Consider the following 18,747-nt stretch of genomic DNA (forward strand, 5'->3'; position numbering starts at 1 on the left):
CTAATCTCCAACACCACCAGCAGCACAATCTCACTTCAAAACCCAGACATGCCAACAAAACAATGACCCAACCACCACCGCCGACAAGCCCAACAACCCCCAAAATGCGCCCCCAACTAACCCCCACCATCCTAACAACCCTCTTCACCTCCCTCACCCGTCCCACCACAAAATGGACCCTCCACCGCACCCTCAAAAGCGACAACCCTCTCGACATAAACGGCGACCTCCACGGTACAGCAACCTTCACACTCCTCACCACCTCCAATCCAAATACAAATAGCAATGCGGAAAACCAACCACCACCCACAATAACACCAAAAGACCTCCTCTACCACGAAGAAGGTGAAATGCCTGCCCCGCCAGGTCTACGCGCGAATCTCGGCGTCGGGGTGGGGCTGCGCTTCACGAAGAAATATATCTGGCGGTTGAGTGAGGCGGGGGTTATTAGTGTTTGGTTTGCGAAGGTGGGGGCCGGCGAGGATGCGCCGGATTATTTGTTTCATGAGTTTGAGTTTCGCGAGGAGGGTCAGGGTCAAGGTGAGGGTGGGGGTGATAAGGAGACGTTTGTGGATGCGCCTGTACCCCCGTTGGTGGATGGGGAGGATACGGTGGTTTTCAAGGCGAGGGGGAATCATCTTTGTATTAATGATATGTATCGGACTGCTTATGCTTTTCGGGTGAGGGGAGAGGGGGAGGTGGTTAGTTGGGCTAGTCGGCATGTTGTGAAGGGACCCAAAAAGGATCAGGATATTGTTAATCTTTATCGATTGGGTTAAGGGGGTTTATTTCTATGAGTTGGTTCTGTGGTGGGTTTATTGAGAGGTGGAGTTGTGGATAGAGGTAGATCTATGGGGATAATGTGTCGATAGGGCTAGTTTGCGATTGCGATTGAGGGTTCTGGGGATAGAATACCGTGCGTAAATAATATACACCGATATATAAGTAGTCGGTAGTAGAAGTAATGGTATGCCAGGCTTTCAATTTCTATCGCTGATTCCTCCAGACTATCATGCCCCGTTTCTCTTATCCATGATAGTCTTCAAGATAATCTCACAGTTAGCCGAAGGATCAACGCTCTGCTCAATTCCCTCAACCGTGACATTGACCATCTTTGCACCTGGAGCATACAACGGCCAGTCGGATGTCCTGTTATTCTGGTTTGACTTTCCTGCAGTAAACTTTACGACTTCTGACTGAAATTGTCTGGCGAGAGAACCGTTTACTGGAACAGGCAATTCGGCATCCGATCTATAGAAATAGTCTGTAGCCATCAGTATTTCTATCACGTAAAGTAATCAGAAAATGGGAAAACGCACAGTACGAATCCAATCCATGTATAGCCGGCGGCACCGAAAACAAATACCGTTGTGTTCTATTTCCATAAGCCTTTGCAACAGCTCTCGCATTGCAGGCAAACACTGCATCAGTCGTCCAAGAATTTGCAACCAGTTGTATCTGCGAATCTGGGAAGGGATACATGTCCCGGATATGCCGAACGGTGGCATTACTAGCTCCTGGGACCAGGCGTCGGACCAACGTGGCAAAGTCTTCGTACGTGCTGACATCTGTAGTCATCCCAAATCCCTCTGCTGCCATGTTCCCAGACATTACCGCTTTGATATTCTTGTGATACCGGCCTTGTTGGAGCATAACGGGAACTGCATCGAGTAGGTATTTTCCGTCTGGGAACGGGCCAATACCAATTCCAGGACCCAAGGTGCCTCCTCCTGAGTTGCCAGGGAGCTCTAGAGCTTTTTTATTCATGGCAGCTAGGGCGGGTGGTGATGCATCTCTAAGACAGGTGAGGGACGAGCAGTTCGCAGCTTGTAAAACTTGATCATAGACCTCCTGGCGACGCTCTGTTACGTTCCTTCTCGGCATGAGACCAGGAGATGACAGAAATGCCTTTAACAGTCAGTAGAAGTTATCTATATTCGAAACAGGAAGAAAGCTCACTTTCTGGAAGGGAAGAGTGCCATTCCCACCCTTCCCTACAAGCATCATGGCGATCATACCAGCACCCGCGCTCTGTCCACCGACAGTGATATTGGAAGGATCACCCCCAAACCGAGAGATGTACTTCTTCGTCCACTCCAGTGCCGCAATAACATCATAGAGCCCCACATTGGCATCCATATCTTCATGCGCAGAGGATACCCACCCATACAAACCCATCCTGTAAACATGATCAACAAGGCTAATCGTAAGTACGGAAAAGGAAACAAACCGATAATTACTCGCCACAAAGATAAACCTCCCCTCCCCTCCCTTGGTCGACTCCATGAGACCAAACCCATCCCCGAACATATCTTTACTTCCAAATGCAAACGCACTCCCGTGCAGCCAGTGCATAACCGGCACATTGTCCCCTTCGCGCACACCCTCCGGCACCCACACATTCAGGAAAAGACAATCCTCCTGCCCCCAGGAGGTCCCATTTATCCCCGGGTATGGAGCCTGCGGATGCACAGTGCTGACACAGTCACTGGTTGTGAGTCGATCTCGACCATCCTGGATGCCGTCTTCGTGGGACGGGGGAGTGACTGGTTTACGGAAGCGGAGGTTGCCGGTGGGTGGCTGCGCAAAGCGGATGTTGTTGTATAGGCCGACTTTAGCGCCAGATTCGGTAGTGTTGATGAACGTTGTGGTGTGAATAGCATAGCCTAAGTCTATCTGGGGGAAAGTTTGGGCGGTGATGGTGGGGAGGAGGGAAGAGATTGTGATCAGAAATAAGACTAGATTTGGGTTCATGGTAGCGGTATAGGCGTGTTTGAGTCGGGTTCTCCTAGAGCTGTATGCATTGCTGGGAGGCCGGAGCTTTCGGGGAATTAGAATTGCTGTTTTATAGTATTATAGTTCAATCCATGATCTCCATGGCCGCTTCCTAGATAAGGTTGACTCGTACTCGCTTGACATGAACCGAGTGGATCCTCGTAATTATGGGGGTGCAAACTAGGTTCGGCTGATCGACATCAGTCACGTTTATTCGACAAGCCGACATTAGGTTTAAGAACAAACGGAAAGTTCGTTAGGTTCATGGTATTGCAGTGGAGTAGTTCAACAGCTTCTTGCCCAAGTAAAAAGAATCCTTCTCAATTGGGCGGGGCACCATGACACCTAGACACATAAGACAAATGAAATAATCCTAAAGGAGCAAGCACTGAGTTTTCCCTCAAGTCAGACAAAGGCATAGCCACTGGGAGTTAAAGCATCTCCATATTACTAGCAGTCAGCTCGTATGACGCAATCCAAACGGCAAGAGCAACAAAATCACATGGAGTCAGATAGTCATGAACCACTGCTAACCTTCCTGTGTGTCACCAGCTCATCCATATACGTTCAAGTGAGGTGTCCAACATCACTGGAATTCTAGGCATATGATATCCTGGGTACGTGGAATGCTGAGTAGGCTGCCACTTTCCTAGCTACAACTTTACCCTCTTCTCCTTATTCTTTTCATGTAGCCATGTTTCTTTTGTTTTTAGGTCTGGTTACGGGTAGGAACCTCGACCTATAGACATAGAAGTCGATAGTATTCATAAAGTACAGTTCTGAGTATATCCGACCGCGAAGAGTGACTAGGTGTTCTTCATCATACTTAGACAATCCGCTAACTACTGACCAGTCTGACCGTGTGTAGATATATTGCAAAACTTAATCAGGCAGGGACACATACTACCGCTGACGTAGGTAGCTTGAAGCAAGTCTGAGGAAATAAGGAGTCGTAGTCCAAACTAAATGACAGGAACCCCCGACCTTGCATAATTCCGTGGGCCTCTTCTTACAGAGAAACTAAGATGCTTCAATAACCTGATTAGCTATCTTTACTATTCTGCAGTGTCATCCAAGTTTTACATAATTGAGTTAGTGTGGTGCCCATTGGGTGATGATCGAATACCACGGATGTACGGGGTAATTGAGGCCCAGAATACAGGATTATACGCGGAATTAGAACAGTTCAGAAGTACAAAGCATGTAAAAGTAGTACTTGAGTGAATAAGAGACGTAACCAATCCCGGGCAAGATGACATCTTCCCCTCATTTTCCCCCAAGAAGCGGGGCAGCCACATCAGTGTATATATAAAGCAAGTCAATGAAGGATACCCTTTGGGCAGTTCCTCCTCTTATAAACCGTCCGACTGACTGAAATTGAAATATTGAAATGCCTCGAGTAGCTATTGTCACCGGCTCAGCGCGTGGGATGTAAGTAACGCCCTCCTGATACCTGTACTAGTATGGTTAGTGTTGAACGTATGCCAGTGGAAAGGCGATTGCCCTCCGTCTTGCAAGAGACGGCTATTCGATTTGCATTAACGATATACCTGGTGCAGGCGATGAGATTGCCACAGTTGTCGATGAAATAAATTCTATGGGTACTCAAGGGGCGACATCCTCTTCTCGTCCCCGGGCGATTGGTATAGCCGCTGACGTGACCTCATCTTCCGCGGTGGAAGATATGGTTCGAAGTACAGTGGAAGGGCTTGGTCCGTTGACCCTGATGGTTGCGAATGCAGGCATCGCGCAAATAAAACAACTTCTCAACGTCACTGAGGCCGATATTGATGCGGTATTCTCAGTAAACTTCAAGGGCGTGTTCAATTGTTACACTCACGCGGCTCGCCAGATGGTCGCGCAGGGTGATCCGCAATCTGCTGCCGGGGTTGGTGTGTACAAGATCGTAGGGGCCTCATCTATCGTTGGCTTCAGGGCGTTTGCAGCGCTGGGGATCTATTCGGCCAGCAAGTGGGCGGTTCGTGGATTGACGCAGGCGATGGCGATGGAGATGGCACCACACAAGATTACGGTCAACGCATATGCGCCAGGGGTGGTGGGAACAGCCATGTGGGATAAGATTGATGAGGAGTTGGGCACGATTGAGGGCCGATCGAAGGGGGAAACACAAGAGTTATATTCAAATAAGGCGGCTTTGGGACGGACGAGTGAGCCGGAGGATGTGGCAGGGTTGGTTGGAGGGTTCCTGGCGAGTCAAGACTCGGATTTTGTGACAGGGCAGACAATATTGGTGGATGGTGGCATAGTCTTTACTTAGAGCTCCTTGTATTGTTATGATTTTTCACAGCTCGTACTCGCTGATAGAAAACTAACACTTTCTGCTTCCAATGTGACCGGATCCCAACAGTGAGTAAATGTTAGGCAACCGGGCAATCCCACTAACCAGCGCACCAAATCGCAGGGGCCAAAAGATATGACGAGTACAGGATTATCAGAACAATGTATGTACATATGTACATGTCTGACGAGGCAAAAAAGGATCTAATTATAGCTACGGTAGCTAGTAGTATTACTAGTTAGGATACCCCGCATTATCTTGGATAAAAAGGGAGCACTACTAGTACTAGAGTAGTATTATATGCCCCGTCTCTAAGCCAGAGCAATCAATCGTCGTACACCCTCCAAATTCTGAATTCATGCCGAATGAATTTCGAGTATGAAGCACTCGCAAAACAAAAGCAAATCCGACTGCTTACCATCCTCCCTGATAAGAATCGAAAAGCCCCCCTCAATATTGCATCACTCGACAAAATGCCAAATTTGAGGCTCTTTCGTATGTATGGGGGTTATTGTTGAAGGACATCCGTTCCATGTAACACCAAGTTTATATACGCTCTGCATTGCCTTCGCTATCCAAAGCGGGAACGAGTCATCTTGGGTCGACTACATTTGCATCGAATAAAGCAATGAATATAAAAAGCTTAACCAAGCCCCGTTGATGCGCTCGATCTATATGGCAGAAACACGGGTAATTGCCATGCTTGCAGAAGAAATAACGAGGGAGGTTGAGCTTGCAGTATCATAGGCGGAGAGATATACCTTCAAAAAGCTGAACAAAAGAACTCTGTTTTGGTGGAAGCTTGATATTATGTGCTCATACTTTAAAGAAGCTAAGCGAGACAAGATCCGCGCAACGATGGGCGCTGTCAAAGCTATGGCCCACATTAATAGTTCACCATATTGGAGTCGTACGTGGACATATGAACGTGCCGAAAGATTTGAATTTGGGAATGCTTATAATTCCTCGCGAGCATAAGGAATCTTTTCACCTCTTGTGCTTTCGCTCATTTTCTATCTTGTAACGCCGATCGAAAACTTGCTGTATAAAGCTCTATTTAGCCATCTTCATGTTGGTCTCTTCGCCTTAGTTTTCTCCTGGTACCTTTGTCGTCCAAATTGCCTCTCTCTCAACCCTGCCACGGGAGAGCTGGGGTCACAAAACGCCTGAAGAATGCCAACAGCAACGAGGGAGACTGACATTGAAATACCACGTACAGTATTTTTCCATCTCACTTTATCGAGATTTTCATAGCCCCCCCTGCGAACGTCTATTCCCATAAAATACGACCACAGAAAACAGCGCACAAGTTGTCACAAGTCAGCCATGAACTGGTAACGTATCACAGGTTTCCCTATTCCCAGCTCAGCACCGCTCAGGGCTTTGAACCCCCACTCAGGGCGTGCTCCCGGGAACTAGAACCTCCACTGGCTCATCAGAATAACCAAAACCAGATATGGCGTCACCGCTACCGCCAAGACCACACAGAACAGACAAAAGAGTTGGCGCTTAAAGTTGCGAGCCCACCAACGCTGGGTGCCACCTGGGCGGATAGTGTTGCGTGGGTCAGATTCCAACCCTGTGAACTCAGCTCCCTCGAAGGCGGCTTCTTCATCGTAAGTGGCATTTGAGTAGGATGGGGGCTGCGTTTCTGAATATGGAGGTGGAGGGGGAAGTTCCTGGACGTGTTAAAATGGGTTGGTTATGTGGGATGGGGTGGGGGCCAATTTACTTTTAATTGGATCATGGTGGCCGATCGATTCTAGAGGGGAGAGGTTCCGAGGGAAAGATTCTCTGGGTCAGCGCCTATGGGAAGAAGGTGATTATATACTCCGGAGTAGATTAACTAGTGGTTATGCAGGGGTGTTCTGATTACTAGGGTCCGGCGGATTGCGCGGGTACAGCCTCGTGACTGAGGCTGTGGTGTTTCAGGGGAACAACATTCCTGGGTAGCATCATTATTGAGATAGCTAACATTCCCATATATTTACCTTGGATATGTATGTACTTGGGATTCTTGTGAAATCATGCCGCAAATAGTTTAGTACATGCAAGGTATAGTTTTGTTAAGTGTGAATGATTAGGGCTGATTGAGATCAGAAACATCAAGACCTCGTCAATGTACTAATGTAACTTGAAAGGCTTTTATAAGAGGCAGACTCTTGTCATGGCGAACATAGCGCAGGACCCTTAAATTAGTAGCACTATCAGAACTTGGCATAAGCAGAAATCATAACTTCCGGCATCCGAGCAATGAAGAACATTGACAGACAAGACCCACCTTTTGGGGCGGGAACTTCCGTCACCAGATTTAAGCCTTATGGTGGCATGGCCTCAGGATAAAGAAAGACCCGACGCACACCTCTGTACATTCTGGGGTAGCACGTGCTCCAGTTACAACCCCTTTTGAATCGTAATTAAAAAAAAAAGGCGCTAGACACTGTCGGCAATTCTATACACGCTAAGTTACTAGAGAGTCCAGAGAAATTCACCAAATCATCTACCCACGTGCGCAATTGAGCCAACAAGATCGGTCTACAATACGATGGCATTAATTGCATACAGCTATCTTGGTGCGGGAAATGGCCCATCCTCCGCACATCAAGGTGGATATCATGGCTTTTCGGACGACAACTATGGCCACCCACGTGCCCATATACCAAGAACCAACTGGCGATTCATGCATTAATGAAGTTTTGGACCTAATAAAGCAACAATTATCTGTGTTGACTCAATACTAGCCTCTCGGGAAATCCGGCATCCGTCTCTAGCAACGAGTCTAACATGGCGTCTATAAAACCTGCTTGTCTTGAGATGTTTGGAAACAGTTTACAACTGTGCCTACTATTGTTTCCCCGCTTCCTAGTCTGGCGAAAGCATCCTATCGATGCTTCATCATGAAGGACATGCTTTTTGCACTCCCTTTGGTTACTGCCTCTTGGGTGGGTGTTACTGCGGCTAGTTCAGATAGAGCCACTGGCACGACACAGCCGAAGTGGTTCCAGACGTCTCCCCAGAGTTATCAAGGTGGGTTTTGGACTCGGGCAACGGTTCCTATAGAGTCTTTGCTTAAGAATCCCAGGTCCAACTGCCACCGGCTCTGCACCTTTCCTCGCCGAAACGAATCCAGCTTTCTCCAGTCATGGGGCGTATATTGCCAATGACCCTTTAGTGACAGATCAACCTATATCAGGAGCGCATGGGCGCAACATCTTCCACCATGCTGGTAACCTGAGGTAGGTAACTGAAAAGGCGAATCTCAACCAGTGATACGAAAACATCAAAGTCTCATGATGTAATAGTCCCTATTTCTCCTCAGAAGATGGCTTCGGGGTCGACGAATATCCCCTTCCGGCTGGAGCAAACATCACCCAAATGCATATGCTGCATAGGCACGGTTCCCGATATCCTTCTTCGTCGGAGGGGTTTCCGTCCTGGGCCGAGGGGATCAAGAACTCTACGACTGCCGGCAACCGCTTCAAGGGCGCTCTATCGTTCCTCAATGACTGGAGCTATGGCCTTGGGGCTGAAATACTTGTTCCGAAGGGTCGCCAAGAGCTGTTTGATAGTGGGGTCCTGAATTATTACAACTATGGGCATCTTTACAATGAAAGTCTTGGCCACAAGCTCGTGGCACGCACGACGACACAGGATCGCATGCTGAAATCGGCGGAGAACTTTCTTGCTGGCTTCTTCGGCCTGGATTGGACTAGCAAGGCCAACCTACTAGCAATGATCGAAAGTGTAGGATTCAACAACTCTCTTGTTGGAACATATTCCTGCACCAATGCTATGACCGTCATGGCCAACTCATCAATCTATGAACCCATGTACCAATGGATCAACATATACCTCAAGGAGCGTACTACGGTGCTGAAAGAGCTTTCCGGGTCCTATAACTGGACCACTACTGATTCACACAATGCTCAGTCTCTCTGCGTATACGAGACGATTAGCTTTGGCTACAGCCAATTCTGCCAGCTTTTTACTTATAAAGAGTTTGAACACTTCAGCTACGCGTACGATCTCATGTTTACTGCCATGGTGGGATTTCAGAATCCGGCCGGACGCGCCCAGGGAATCGCGTGGGTCGAGGAGTTCCTCGCCCGAGTGGAAGGCCATGTCCTACAGACAACCGGCACAAATGCCAACATGACCTTGGCCACTAATCCAGTTACGTTTCCGGTAGACCAGAATCTCTATCTTGACTTCACACATGACGCTGATATCTTCGCGACGCTTACGGCATTCGGATTCGGACAATTTGCCCAGTTTTTGCCTCCGACGGGCCCTCCAAAGAATCAGCAGTTTTCCACCAGCAAGGTTGTTCCTTTCGCTGGTCGCACAAACATTGAGATTATAAGAGCACCTCATAAGGTATCAACGGAGCGATCCCGAAACGAGACCCACGGCGTCTACCTGAAAGACACGAAAGACACATATTACGTTCATTTCCTTCAAAATCAGCGAACTCTTCCTCTCCATGCCAGCTTCCCTGAGTGTGAATATCGAGATGACGGATGGTGTGAGCTTGACACGTTCTTGAAGGTACAAAGAAAGAGCTTGGAGAGGTCCCAGTTTGAGTACGCATGTTTCGGGGACTGGAGTACTCCAGCTTATGGGGATGTTACAGATGGAGTGCCTCCGCGGGACTAAGGATATCTTTCATCGATTTTTCATGCTTTATGCTTCACTATAAAAAGGGGTTTAAAGACATATAAAGGTATAGACGCGAATCAGAGTGGGAAGAATCCATGCAGGTAGAAAGAAAATCCGATGGCTTTTTGATCAAGGTGTCAGACTAGTTAAGTCCGCCTGGGTAGAGCAAGAACCACATCACCTCTAATTCAAGGGCGAAGCGCAGGTGTCGAGCAGATCTGGGATGTATTTTAGTCGAACCTGCTGAGGTGGGTACTTGATATAAGCAGAATCACAAATGGGAAGCCGTAACGAATGAATTCCAACATGCGTTAAGGAAATGAGGAGCAGGTTCTATACAGTTCAAGTTCTATTCAAGAATCGTTTTGCCAGGCAGATAGAGTTCACGTTACTCTAATCGATTGTTTCCCATGAGTAAGGTAGATCACGAGTCCAATATTCCAGGACTTGGAAAGTCCCGTTGACTTTACTACTATATCCACCAATAGTCAAGCAATTAAGGATTATGAATAATTCATTTAACGATGCTTAACACATCTATGCAAAATCATGATAATTATAGCAGAAGCAGTTGATTGGCTGTCGCCTCGTATTGGACCGAAAACTGGTTGCCTGCCATCGTCATTATCGAGATCTTCACCGTTCACCACGACATTGAAACTGAACTTAACACAAGACAGAGATAGTCGCTCAGCACAAGAATGGAATATTCATTTCAGTTGGCACGTTTCCAGATGAGTGGTTCGTCGCACCCATCATTTTCCATATCAGGATCCATTCCTAGAGTCCGGATAGAGCAGCATCGGATTAAACGACCTCATACGAAATCGCGTCATGGCTGCTTCAACTGCAAGGCCCGAAGAGTCAAGGTAACTAATACTTACCTCAATGGATTTGAAAGCTGCGGGGCTGACATATCTACCAGTGTCAAGAAACGCAGCCTCACCCCTGTGCCAACTGCATCGGCCGGAACATGCCGTGTATATACCCTTCCAATGAACTGTCGCTGCGTCGTCGACATGCGAGTCCACTTGGCCGCCATAGGCAACTACTACCAAGGAGCTATGAATCTTCGTCGAGTTACACTATAACGCAATCAGAGTCAGCAGTGGAATTGAGCTCACAGCACCGTGTATTGCCTCACACCTTCACTGCGGATGATTTACGGTCCTTTCACCACTTCTTGATAGCTGCATATCCGTATCTCCCTTTTGGGAGTGAAGATCTATGGAAGACGAGTCTTCCAGCTTCTGCACACAAGGTTCGCTTCCCACCAGAGGACTATTCTTATAATACAAAGCGGGGTGAATTCTAACACCTACAGTGTCCACACCTAATGCATGCAATCCTATGTCTAGGAGCCACCCATCTCTCCTTAGTCATACCAGATGGAAGTAAATACAAAACTCTAGCCGTCACACACCAAGGCCAGGCACTGAGAATGCTAAGCAACGAGCTAGCCAAAGGAGACCAATGCAACAAAACCGAGCTGGACATAATGCTAGCCACAGTATATGCGCTCACATTCCAGGCCCACTACATGGCAGACGGGCTAGTCGATTTCGCCATCATGGTCCGAGGCTGCAGCATCATAACACGGCGGATCCTGAACAAATACAAAGGAAGCGAGATGTTCAAATTGCTCACAGACGATGCCATCATTACTAACACTCTACCGCGAATCCCTCCCACGCCATACGCCGACGCTGAGAATCTCAATACATCAGTCGAGACCATACAAAGCATCGAGCCATTGTTATCGTGTGAAAGCCACCGCAACGCCTACAGGGCATTGTTCAATACGTACGATTCATTGAAGCGCTCGGCGCGCGATGGCTTCGTCGCTTTCACGGAGTTCTATGATGACTGGGGGCGAATGAGTAATCGGGAGTTTATGGAATTCCTGGATCCGGGGAATTATGTCTCGCGTCTTCTGTTTTTGCATTTTGTGGTCGCTTCCATTATGTTGCGGCCCGTGTTTCGGATACTGAAGGAACCAAGGCTGTTGATGTTTCCGAAGGAGGAATTACCGCTACTGCAGAGGGGTCTTGATATCTATGAGTGCTTGCCTTCTGAGGTACGTAGGTTGGTGGAGTGGCAGTTTCGCTTTATTACCTTGGATAGAGCTTCGCTTGAAGGTTCGAGCTCGAGCTCTATGGAGAACACATCTGCGTTGAATATGGTATAGAATGTGAAATATATGTGGGACCCATCACAGACAAGAATCTCAAACAAACATAACCAAGACACAGTCTAACAACATCATCACCATCGAACCACACAAAACCAAGTAGTTACTTCGACCTCGCACCAAGTCCAGCAGGAAGCCACCTAGCGGGGTGATACCAACCCAGAACCATCATGGCCATCAACATCGGCACGGCCTCAAGGACATACAACGGCCACTCATGAGTCCAGGTATAAGTATCCATACCCATCGAGAACTCAATAACGCGATAGATCAGTCGAATCTAGCACACAATAGACACTGTTAGCAGCCCCTCAAACGATCAAAAAATCATAGAAAATATAAATATACGAACCGTAATAAAAGACCCCGCCTCATAAATCCCATTCAAAACAGACCTCACGCCAGACTCAACCTCCGACTCTCCCCTAGCCCTAGGAGACCACCGATCAAACCAAACCACCACCACAAGAAAAAAAGCAAATGTAACCAGCTGCAGCACCAACCCGGCAATCAGCACCCCAACACCAATATCCTTCTCCTGGCCCTCCCAATCATTCGACGAAGCAATCCCGCTGCCAGCTGCCTGAGTCAGAAAACTAATAACGTCCGACGTAACAAAGACCCGGGGTATCCAAGACGGCGAGATCCTCCCGAACAGCAGTACCGGCTCCTTCGTCTCGGTGTTCGGGCTGGGGGCGGCACGACCACCGGACCGGATCAATCGGCCGATGAGGATGTAGAGGCTGGCGCAGACGAGGACGGGGGCCACCACGATGAGGGTTGCGGAGGTGGCGTAGAGGCCGATGTTGTCGGGTTGTTTTACGCTGGCGGCTCGGATGGCGTAGGCGGCTACTTCTGTGGCGGCGCCATGGCGATGGGGATGAAGTAGCTTGTTTGGGGGCGGCGGCCTGTGGATGGGGCGATGATGGATAGGTAGGTATGGTAGAGTAAGGGGAGGGTGTAGAGGATTGTGAAGAGGATTGAGGCGGCAAGGGATGGGTTGTAGAAGTAGATTGAGTCGCCCATTGTTAGGGTTGATTGGGGTATCTTTGCGGAGGTTTGATATTGGGGGATGGAAAAGATGTTGGCAACCTTGTTTAATATCTGAAGCACTGATATGTTCTAACAAGTACACTCTCGCAACTCATGAAGTCCTTTATATCCCAACTCTTGCACTATACAAAATATTCATACATCCAAACCCATCCCCAACCAACCAATGACATCGCAGCAAACCCCAAGCTTCACGATAGGTGGATCTCGTATTCGCACCTCGCATTTTTCTCGTTCTAAGCCTTACCGGACCCAACCAAGCACTCTAATAGGTCCGTTAAGTCGTTGCCTGGATCAAACTGTCAGATCTACTCGCCAAGAACCCACAGAGGAGAATTGATGAGCGGGTATGCAAATCGTTGGACCACGCTACTGAGTACATGGACCAGGCCGCGACGATAAATAAGCTCTCGGTGCGAGCGGGTGTGGAACGAGTTCGAGTCTTGGCGAGATTGCCGTATTTAGTAAAGAGGATTGTACAGCCTGGAGCGTATAAGGTCCAGATTGAGAGGCTATGCTGGGGTCTCTGCGACTAGGTTTCGTCGGTCTTGATGTCATCCGGGGCTGTGTTTTTGGGTTAGGGTTCTGGTTTGGTTCGGTTTGGGTGGGTTGTTTGATGGAAGTATGGGAAATCGTAATGAGGGTTAAACATTTAAATGCGTGTATCTGTAGGTGCGTTTATATAGCACAGAAGATTGGTTTGAGGTTTGTTGTCCTTTAATAGTGTGGAGTGATTGATACTCGTTTAATGGAAGATTGTTAAGGGCTTTCCTGGACGATGTTATATAGCTTGAGGTGTTGACTTACAAATTTATCAACAGGGCAGTAGAATACTTGACTGCCTCTTGACTGGATCTTTCAGAAGTATACCTCCTGGGAGTCAGTGTCCAATATATCAGGAAAGTGAATTTACATCACAGAGCCAAATGGGTCACGCAGCCTTTTCCTGTTTTCTCAACACACAACACCCTGCCATATGGAGATATGGGTGGTATATGCAGTGCCTCCAGTATACAGACAATCCCTCCCCTGCGAGACTCTCTATATATTACCGAGTTGAATCTCAAAAACAGTGACATTTATCAGGGAACGAATAGCTTTATTATATACTAAAGTCCCAAGGAAGAAAGACCAGAAGGATTATGTATACCATGTAGAACACTATCTCGGAAATCCAACCCGATTAAATAACCCACTGAGGATCAATGAGATCGACGATACAACGCAAGACTGTAAAAGTAGGCAACAAGAGCGCCTCTGGTAAGATAGGCCGCATGATAAAAGAACATACTAAGTTGAATGGTACTAATATATAATACATGGGGTTAAATCTACCCCAACCTTAGATCGTGAGCCTGAAGGTCACCTCGAAACCCTACATTGCTAGCAATTTGGGGGCCAGATGCGAGTGCGAGTCTACATGGCATGCATTTCGTATCATCTGCACTTCGACCATGGTTCCGACCGATACTACTCATTAGATTAAACAAATGTATCGCAGTATGACATGTTGTCCGAGCAGAACTCACTGCAGATTCGAAGTAGGGTTCATGGGGGTTAGAGGTTGCTGAACACAGAAAATGCAGAGTATTGATTGTCCCAACTCGACTAAAATCTGACCGAACACAGCCTCGTCAAGGGATAAACTACTTCTCCGCTACGTTCCCCTCATTTTTACACCATCTCTCATGCACGGTCGCTTCTGCAAGCAACAGCATGGAGCAAGATGATGAATCCCATAGAATGATCGATTCGCCCCACAGTGACGAAACACTCGACCATAGCGATAAAGAAAGCAAGTCACAATTCCCCTTGAAAGTCCACAGATCCTTTCGAACGCGAATAAACGAGTGGTATTCTGGATGGAGATTCACCCTTGTATTGGCGTCGTTTGCGAGCGTCCTCGTCCTGGCCTTCAATCTCGGTTTTGTCATATGGGCTGCTGTGCACCATAAGGTAGAGCAAAATCGGGGGACTCTGTATGACGGAAATTGTGAGAAAGTGCAGCATATGAGTACGGGTCTGCATTTCGCCATCAATATCCTCAGTACGAGTCTATTAGGCGCAAGCAATTACTGCATGGTCCGTCGGTGTCTTATCTCATCTCCATGCACAGCTTGGTTTGCTGAGTATCTGTATAGCAATGTTTATCCGTACCGACCAGGAAGGATATAGACTGTGCTCACGGTAAGGGTAGATGGGTCGACATAGGTGTGCCTAGTATCCGAAATCTACGACAGGTATCTAAAAGACGGGCTGTTTTGTGGTTGTGCTTGGTTCTGTCATCTCTGCCACTCCATCTAGTGTAAGGCTGCATTCGCCAACTAGTTTCTCAATCCTCAAAGCGCTGATGCACATCCCAGATACAACTCGACCATCTTCGCCATTACCTCGGCCAACTCCTACCGAGTATTCATTGGACCAGAGGGCTTTGACAAACTGGATGTACAAAATATCACCTCCCACGATGGAGACACTGCCAACGACGTCTTACTCCGGCTGCATGCCGAAGCGCAGAATGGGACCCTTCAACGCCTCGATATGTCTCAGTGCATTAATGCATATGCGACGGACTTCCAGACCACCTATGGGAGTCTGATACTTGTGACCAATGATACCGATCAAGCAGGCCAGTACCAGTCAGTCCAACAGCAGGCCACCTTTCTGCCGGTGGAGAATCTCGCAGCTCAAGCTTCAGACCCGTATAAGTGGATTTGTTCATCACAAAAACAGGCAAAATATAGGACTTGTAGTCAACTTCTTCCAGACGTGAAGGACCAAGTTTCCGAGAATAATTGGTACGTGTACGGCTACCGAGTCAGATACTGTCTTGCGGAGCGCCCACCGCAACGCTGCAAGCTAGAATACAGCCTCCCATTAGCGATTATCGTGGTTGCATTCAACCTGGTGAAGGCAATCATCATTGGATATACAGCTATAAGTGCGACGACGAAGCCTATATTGACAACAGGAGATGCAGTCGCATCTTTCATGCAGAGACCCGACGAGTTTACACGGGGCCAATGTCTCCTCACTGCGGAATCCGTGAAAAGGCGGCCCTACCGACCGAGTTACAAGTCGTCGACCTTCAATAGCACGCCAAAGAGATGGCACACAGCAGTCTCAGGCAAGCGTTACCTGCTTGGACTTGTCTCGTAGGTGTTGCCTTGTACTTCTTTGCACCTCTCCTTGTTGTGCTGACCCGAGGGATTCAGGTATACCGTCGCCATCGTCACCGTCATCTCCCTTTGTGCATTCGGAGTTTCGAGTATCAGGGATAAATCGACCACCTGGACGATGGGCCTCGGTGCCGTCAACGCCCAGACCCTAATCACAGGGACCGGATGGGTAACCTCACTCATATCCAACGCCCTTATCGCAAACACCCCCCAACTGCTCTTCTCGATGATCTACTTCACCTTCAACGCCATCTTCACCGCCATGACCCTTGCAGCGGAATGGAGCCGATATGCCAACCACCGCAAGGGTCTGCGTGTCTCCGGTACCCCCGAAAACGCCCAACGCAGCAGCTACTTCCTCTCCCTCCCCTACCGCTTCGCGGTCCCGGCGTTGACCTTCTCCGCCATTCTCCACTGGCTCATCTCGCAGAGTCTGTTCCTGGTCGGGATTGAGTCGTACACCGAGGACTTACAACGGAACCCCACGCGGGACGTTATTACGTGCGGCTACTCTCCTCCAGCTATGGTGAGCGCGATCGTTGTGGGGGTGGTGATGATGGCCTGGCTGGTCGGGTTCAGTTTCCGGCGGTTGGAATCCGGGATGCCCGTGGCGGGGAGTTGTAGCCTGGCTATTGCGGCAGCTTGCCATCCTACGTTGAGTCTTAAGGGGAGTGCGTATGTGGAGGAGGAGGAGGAGGAGGAGGGGAAGTTGGGAGCGGAGCAGATGAGAGTGCAGTGGGGGGTTACCTCTGTCGATGCGGACGGGGAGGGACATTGTAGTTTCTCGAGCGGGGAGGTGGGAGTACCAGAGGATGGGAAAATCTACCGGTGACGTTTGGACATGATGAATTAACGTACTTTTATGACGTTATGAACTAGAAATGTACTAAATGAACAATTTGTTACCCATGTCTTTGTTCTTGTATTCATGGCCGAGTGTCTCGAAGCGATGTCGCACCACGTCAGAGCTATTCTTGCGCCGCTCCACTCATGCATTCTATGCATTAAGAACAAAGATCTGAAACATATCCCTAACGGCTATGAACCTCATTGTTTTTGGGTTCAACTGCTACTAGGGCAACGTGTGCCGAGATATAGTAACACTAGATATATATATCTTCTTACGGCTGAGCGGCAAGAACATGTTAAATAGGAAAATGTTCAATTAGTTGTGAGGCCACGTCCATTGGGCCTGTATATTGCAAGAGTTATTTACCCCAAGTTAAGAATTGTAAACTACAATGTCGAGTTTTGATTATAGGGCTTTCGGCTCTGTTCGGCTTTAATTCGGGTTGACCACTTGGTTGATGTATTTGTAATTTTATTTTATATTTCTGTCAAAGGGTGAAGAAGACATACATGTCGCACCGGGGGCTTGCCTGTGTTAACGATAAGGATAGTAAAAAGGATGAATTCGGACACAGTGAAAAGAGAAAAGAGAGGTAACACTGAGGCGCAATAGTGCAACTTAATATGGTCGGGATAAAACGTCCACCGATGGTCACCGTTGTAACCCGGGCGGCAGATGAAACGACCACGAGAGCCGGTAGCCAGCAACAGAATCTGTCAAGCCAGTGACACATTCCCCTAGCGATATCCCTTGCGTGACGGATCAAGAGGTTCATCGAAGATCAGGAACCATGTGAGGACGATCCGTGGATCCTAGCAGTGTTAAGGTTACTCGACAGGCACGAGCCAAAAATAAATCCAAGACAACCTGATAATAGATATACACTACCGATGCACCTGTTCAGAAGCGCAGGGCGCTAGAGAGTTGGGGACCCTCGAAGATTTAGTATAATTTCCGCACTGCCCCCGCTTCTCGTTTGATTTCATTTGCCCGGCGCTTCTGATGGGGTCGGTGCTTTTTGGTGTTTTCTAATTTCCCTCGGCTCAGCGTGTGGAGCCACGGGATTATTGGAAAATAGTTGCATGGGATGGGTCATTGTGACATGGCCAACGTCGACGCATCCGGTCGCACGACGCAAGCGGTTGGTTGTAACCCAAGCACTTGGCGGAGAGTCTGAACATTCCTGGGATCGAGAGTTGCAAAATTGAACTGTCAGTTGTTTGATGTCAGTGGAATGGTGATCAGAAATAGGATTACGGGTATGAGGTAAGGGGAGTGGGGATCTTTTTTCTGCTTATCTTGTCCAATTCCCGGTTTCCGTTCGATTGGGTTCTCAAGGGATCATCTATGATGGATATGGATGTACATGTGTGTGTAGCACATACAGTCGACAGAAGGGAATCATATCCAGAATGACGATCGGATTCTGGGGTAATTATTACTTGTTCGTCGTGTAGAATCAGAAGAAAAAGTCAAAAAACCAGTGATTTGGGCGTCCTCAGGCCGCAAGCGGAATAGCCCGGTGGAGTGATTTTTTGTCTGGACTCTTTTTCCCTCTCCTTCTGGACCCTCTTTTACTCAACCTCCAGAAGTCACTTTCCCTTTTCCCTTTCTTCACGCGTTGCCTTTTTCCCTCTCTCTTCCATTCCTTCTTCCTTCTCCTCCTCCACTTTTCTTCATACCGCACCCTCGTTTATTCGTTGGTCCTCCCTCGCATGACCACCTACTCTCCGGGAGGTGA

At 48.2% G+C, this 18,747-nt stretch overlaps 5 protein-coding genes across 5 annotated transcripts; 4 read left to right on the top strand and 1 right to left on the bottom strand.

The window, feature by feature from the left end:
- Positions 1 to 104: 104 nt before the first annotated feature.
- On the top strand, positions 105 to 779 carry ABOM_005446 (uncharacterized protein; the record flags this gene model as incomplete). The annotated part of the gene is made up of 1 exon (XM_022532575.1): positions 105 to 779. The coding sequence occupies one exon, from the start codon at positions 105 to 107 to the stop codon at positions 777 to 779; it is 675 nt and encodes a 224-aa protein (XP_022389396.1).
- A 231-nt stretch (positions 780 to 1,010) lies between these two features.
- On the bottom strand, positions 1,011 to 2,754 carry ABOM_005447 (putative carboxyl ester lipase; the record flags this gene model as incomplete). Its single annotated transcript, XM_022532576.1, has 4 exons — positions 1,011 to 1,264; positions 1,320 to 1,908; positions 1,960 to 2,179; positions 2,231 to 2,754. 4 exons carry the CDS (start codon positions 2,752 to 2,754, stop codon positions 1,011 to 1,013), a joined length of 1,587 nt encoding a protein of 528 aa, XP_022389397.1.
- A 1,411-nt stretch (positions 2,755 to 4,165) lies between these two features.
- ABOM_005448 (short chain type dehydrogenase) lies at positions 4,166 to 5,053 on the top strand (the record flags this gene model as incomplete). The annotated part of the gene is made up of 2 exons (XM_022532577.1): positions 4,166 to 4,206; positions 4,264 to 5,053. The coding sequence occupies 2 exons, from the start codon at positions 4,166 to 4,168 to the stop codon at positions 5,051 to 5,053; spliced, it is 831 nt and encodes a 276-aa protein (XP_022389398.1).
- Positions 5,054 to 7,971: 2,918 nt separating this feature from the next.
- On the top strand, positions 7,972 to 9,730 carry ABOM_005449 (histidine phosphatase family protein; the record flags this gene model as incomplete). The annotated part of the gene is made up of 3 exons (XM_022532578.1): positions 7,972 to 8,101; positions 8,157 to 8,310; positions 8,377 to 9,730. The coding sequence occupies 3 exons, from the start codon at positions 7,972 to 7,974 to the stop codon at positions 9,728 to 9,730; spliced, it is 1,638 nt and encodes a 545-aa protein (XP_022389385.1).
- A 1,501-nt stretch (positions 9,731 to 11,231) lies between these two features.
- Positions 11,232 to 16,988, top strand: ABOM_005450 (uncharacterized protein; the record flags this gene model as incomplete). The annotated part of the gene is made up of 4 exons (XM_022532579.1): positions 11,232 to 11,810; positions 12,415 to 12,809; positions 15,341 to 16,132; positions 16,193 to 16,988. 4 exons carry the CDS (start codon positions 11,232 to 11,234, stop codon positions 16,986 to 16,988), a joined length of 2,562 nt encoding a protein of 853 aa, XP_022389374.1.
- Positions 16,989 to 18,747: the final 1,759 nt, after the last annotated feature.

This window comes from Aspergillus bombycis (genome assembly GCF_001792695.1).
Source record: "Aspergillus bombycis strain NRRL26010 chromosome Unknown contig00039, whole genome shotgun sequence".
Classification (NCBI taxonomy): domain Eukaryota; kingdom Fungi; phylum Ascomycota; class Eurotiomycetes; order Eurotiales; family Aspergillaceae; genus Aspergillus; species Aspergillus bombycis.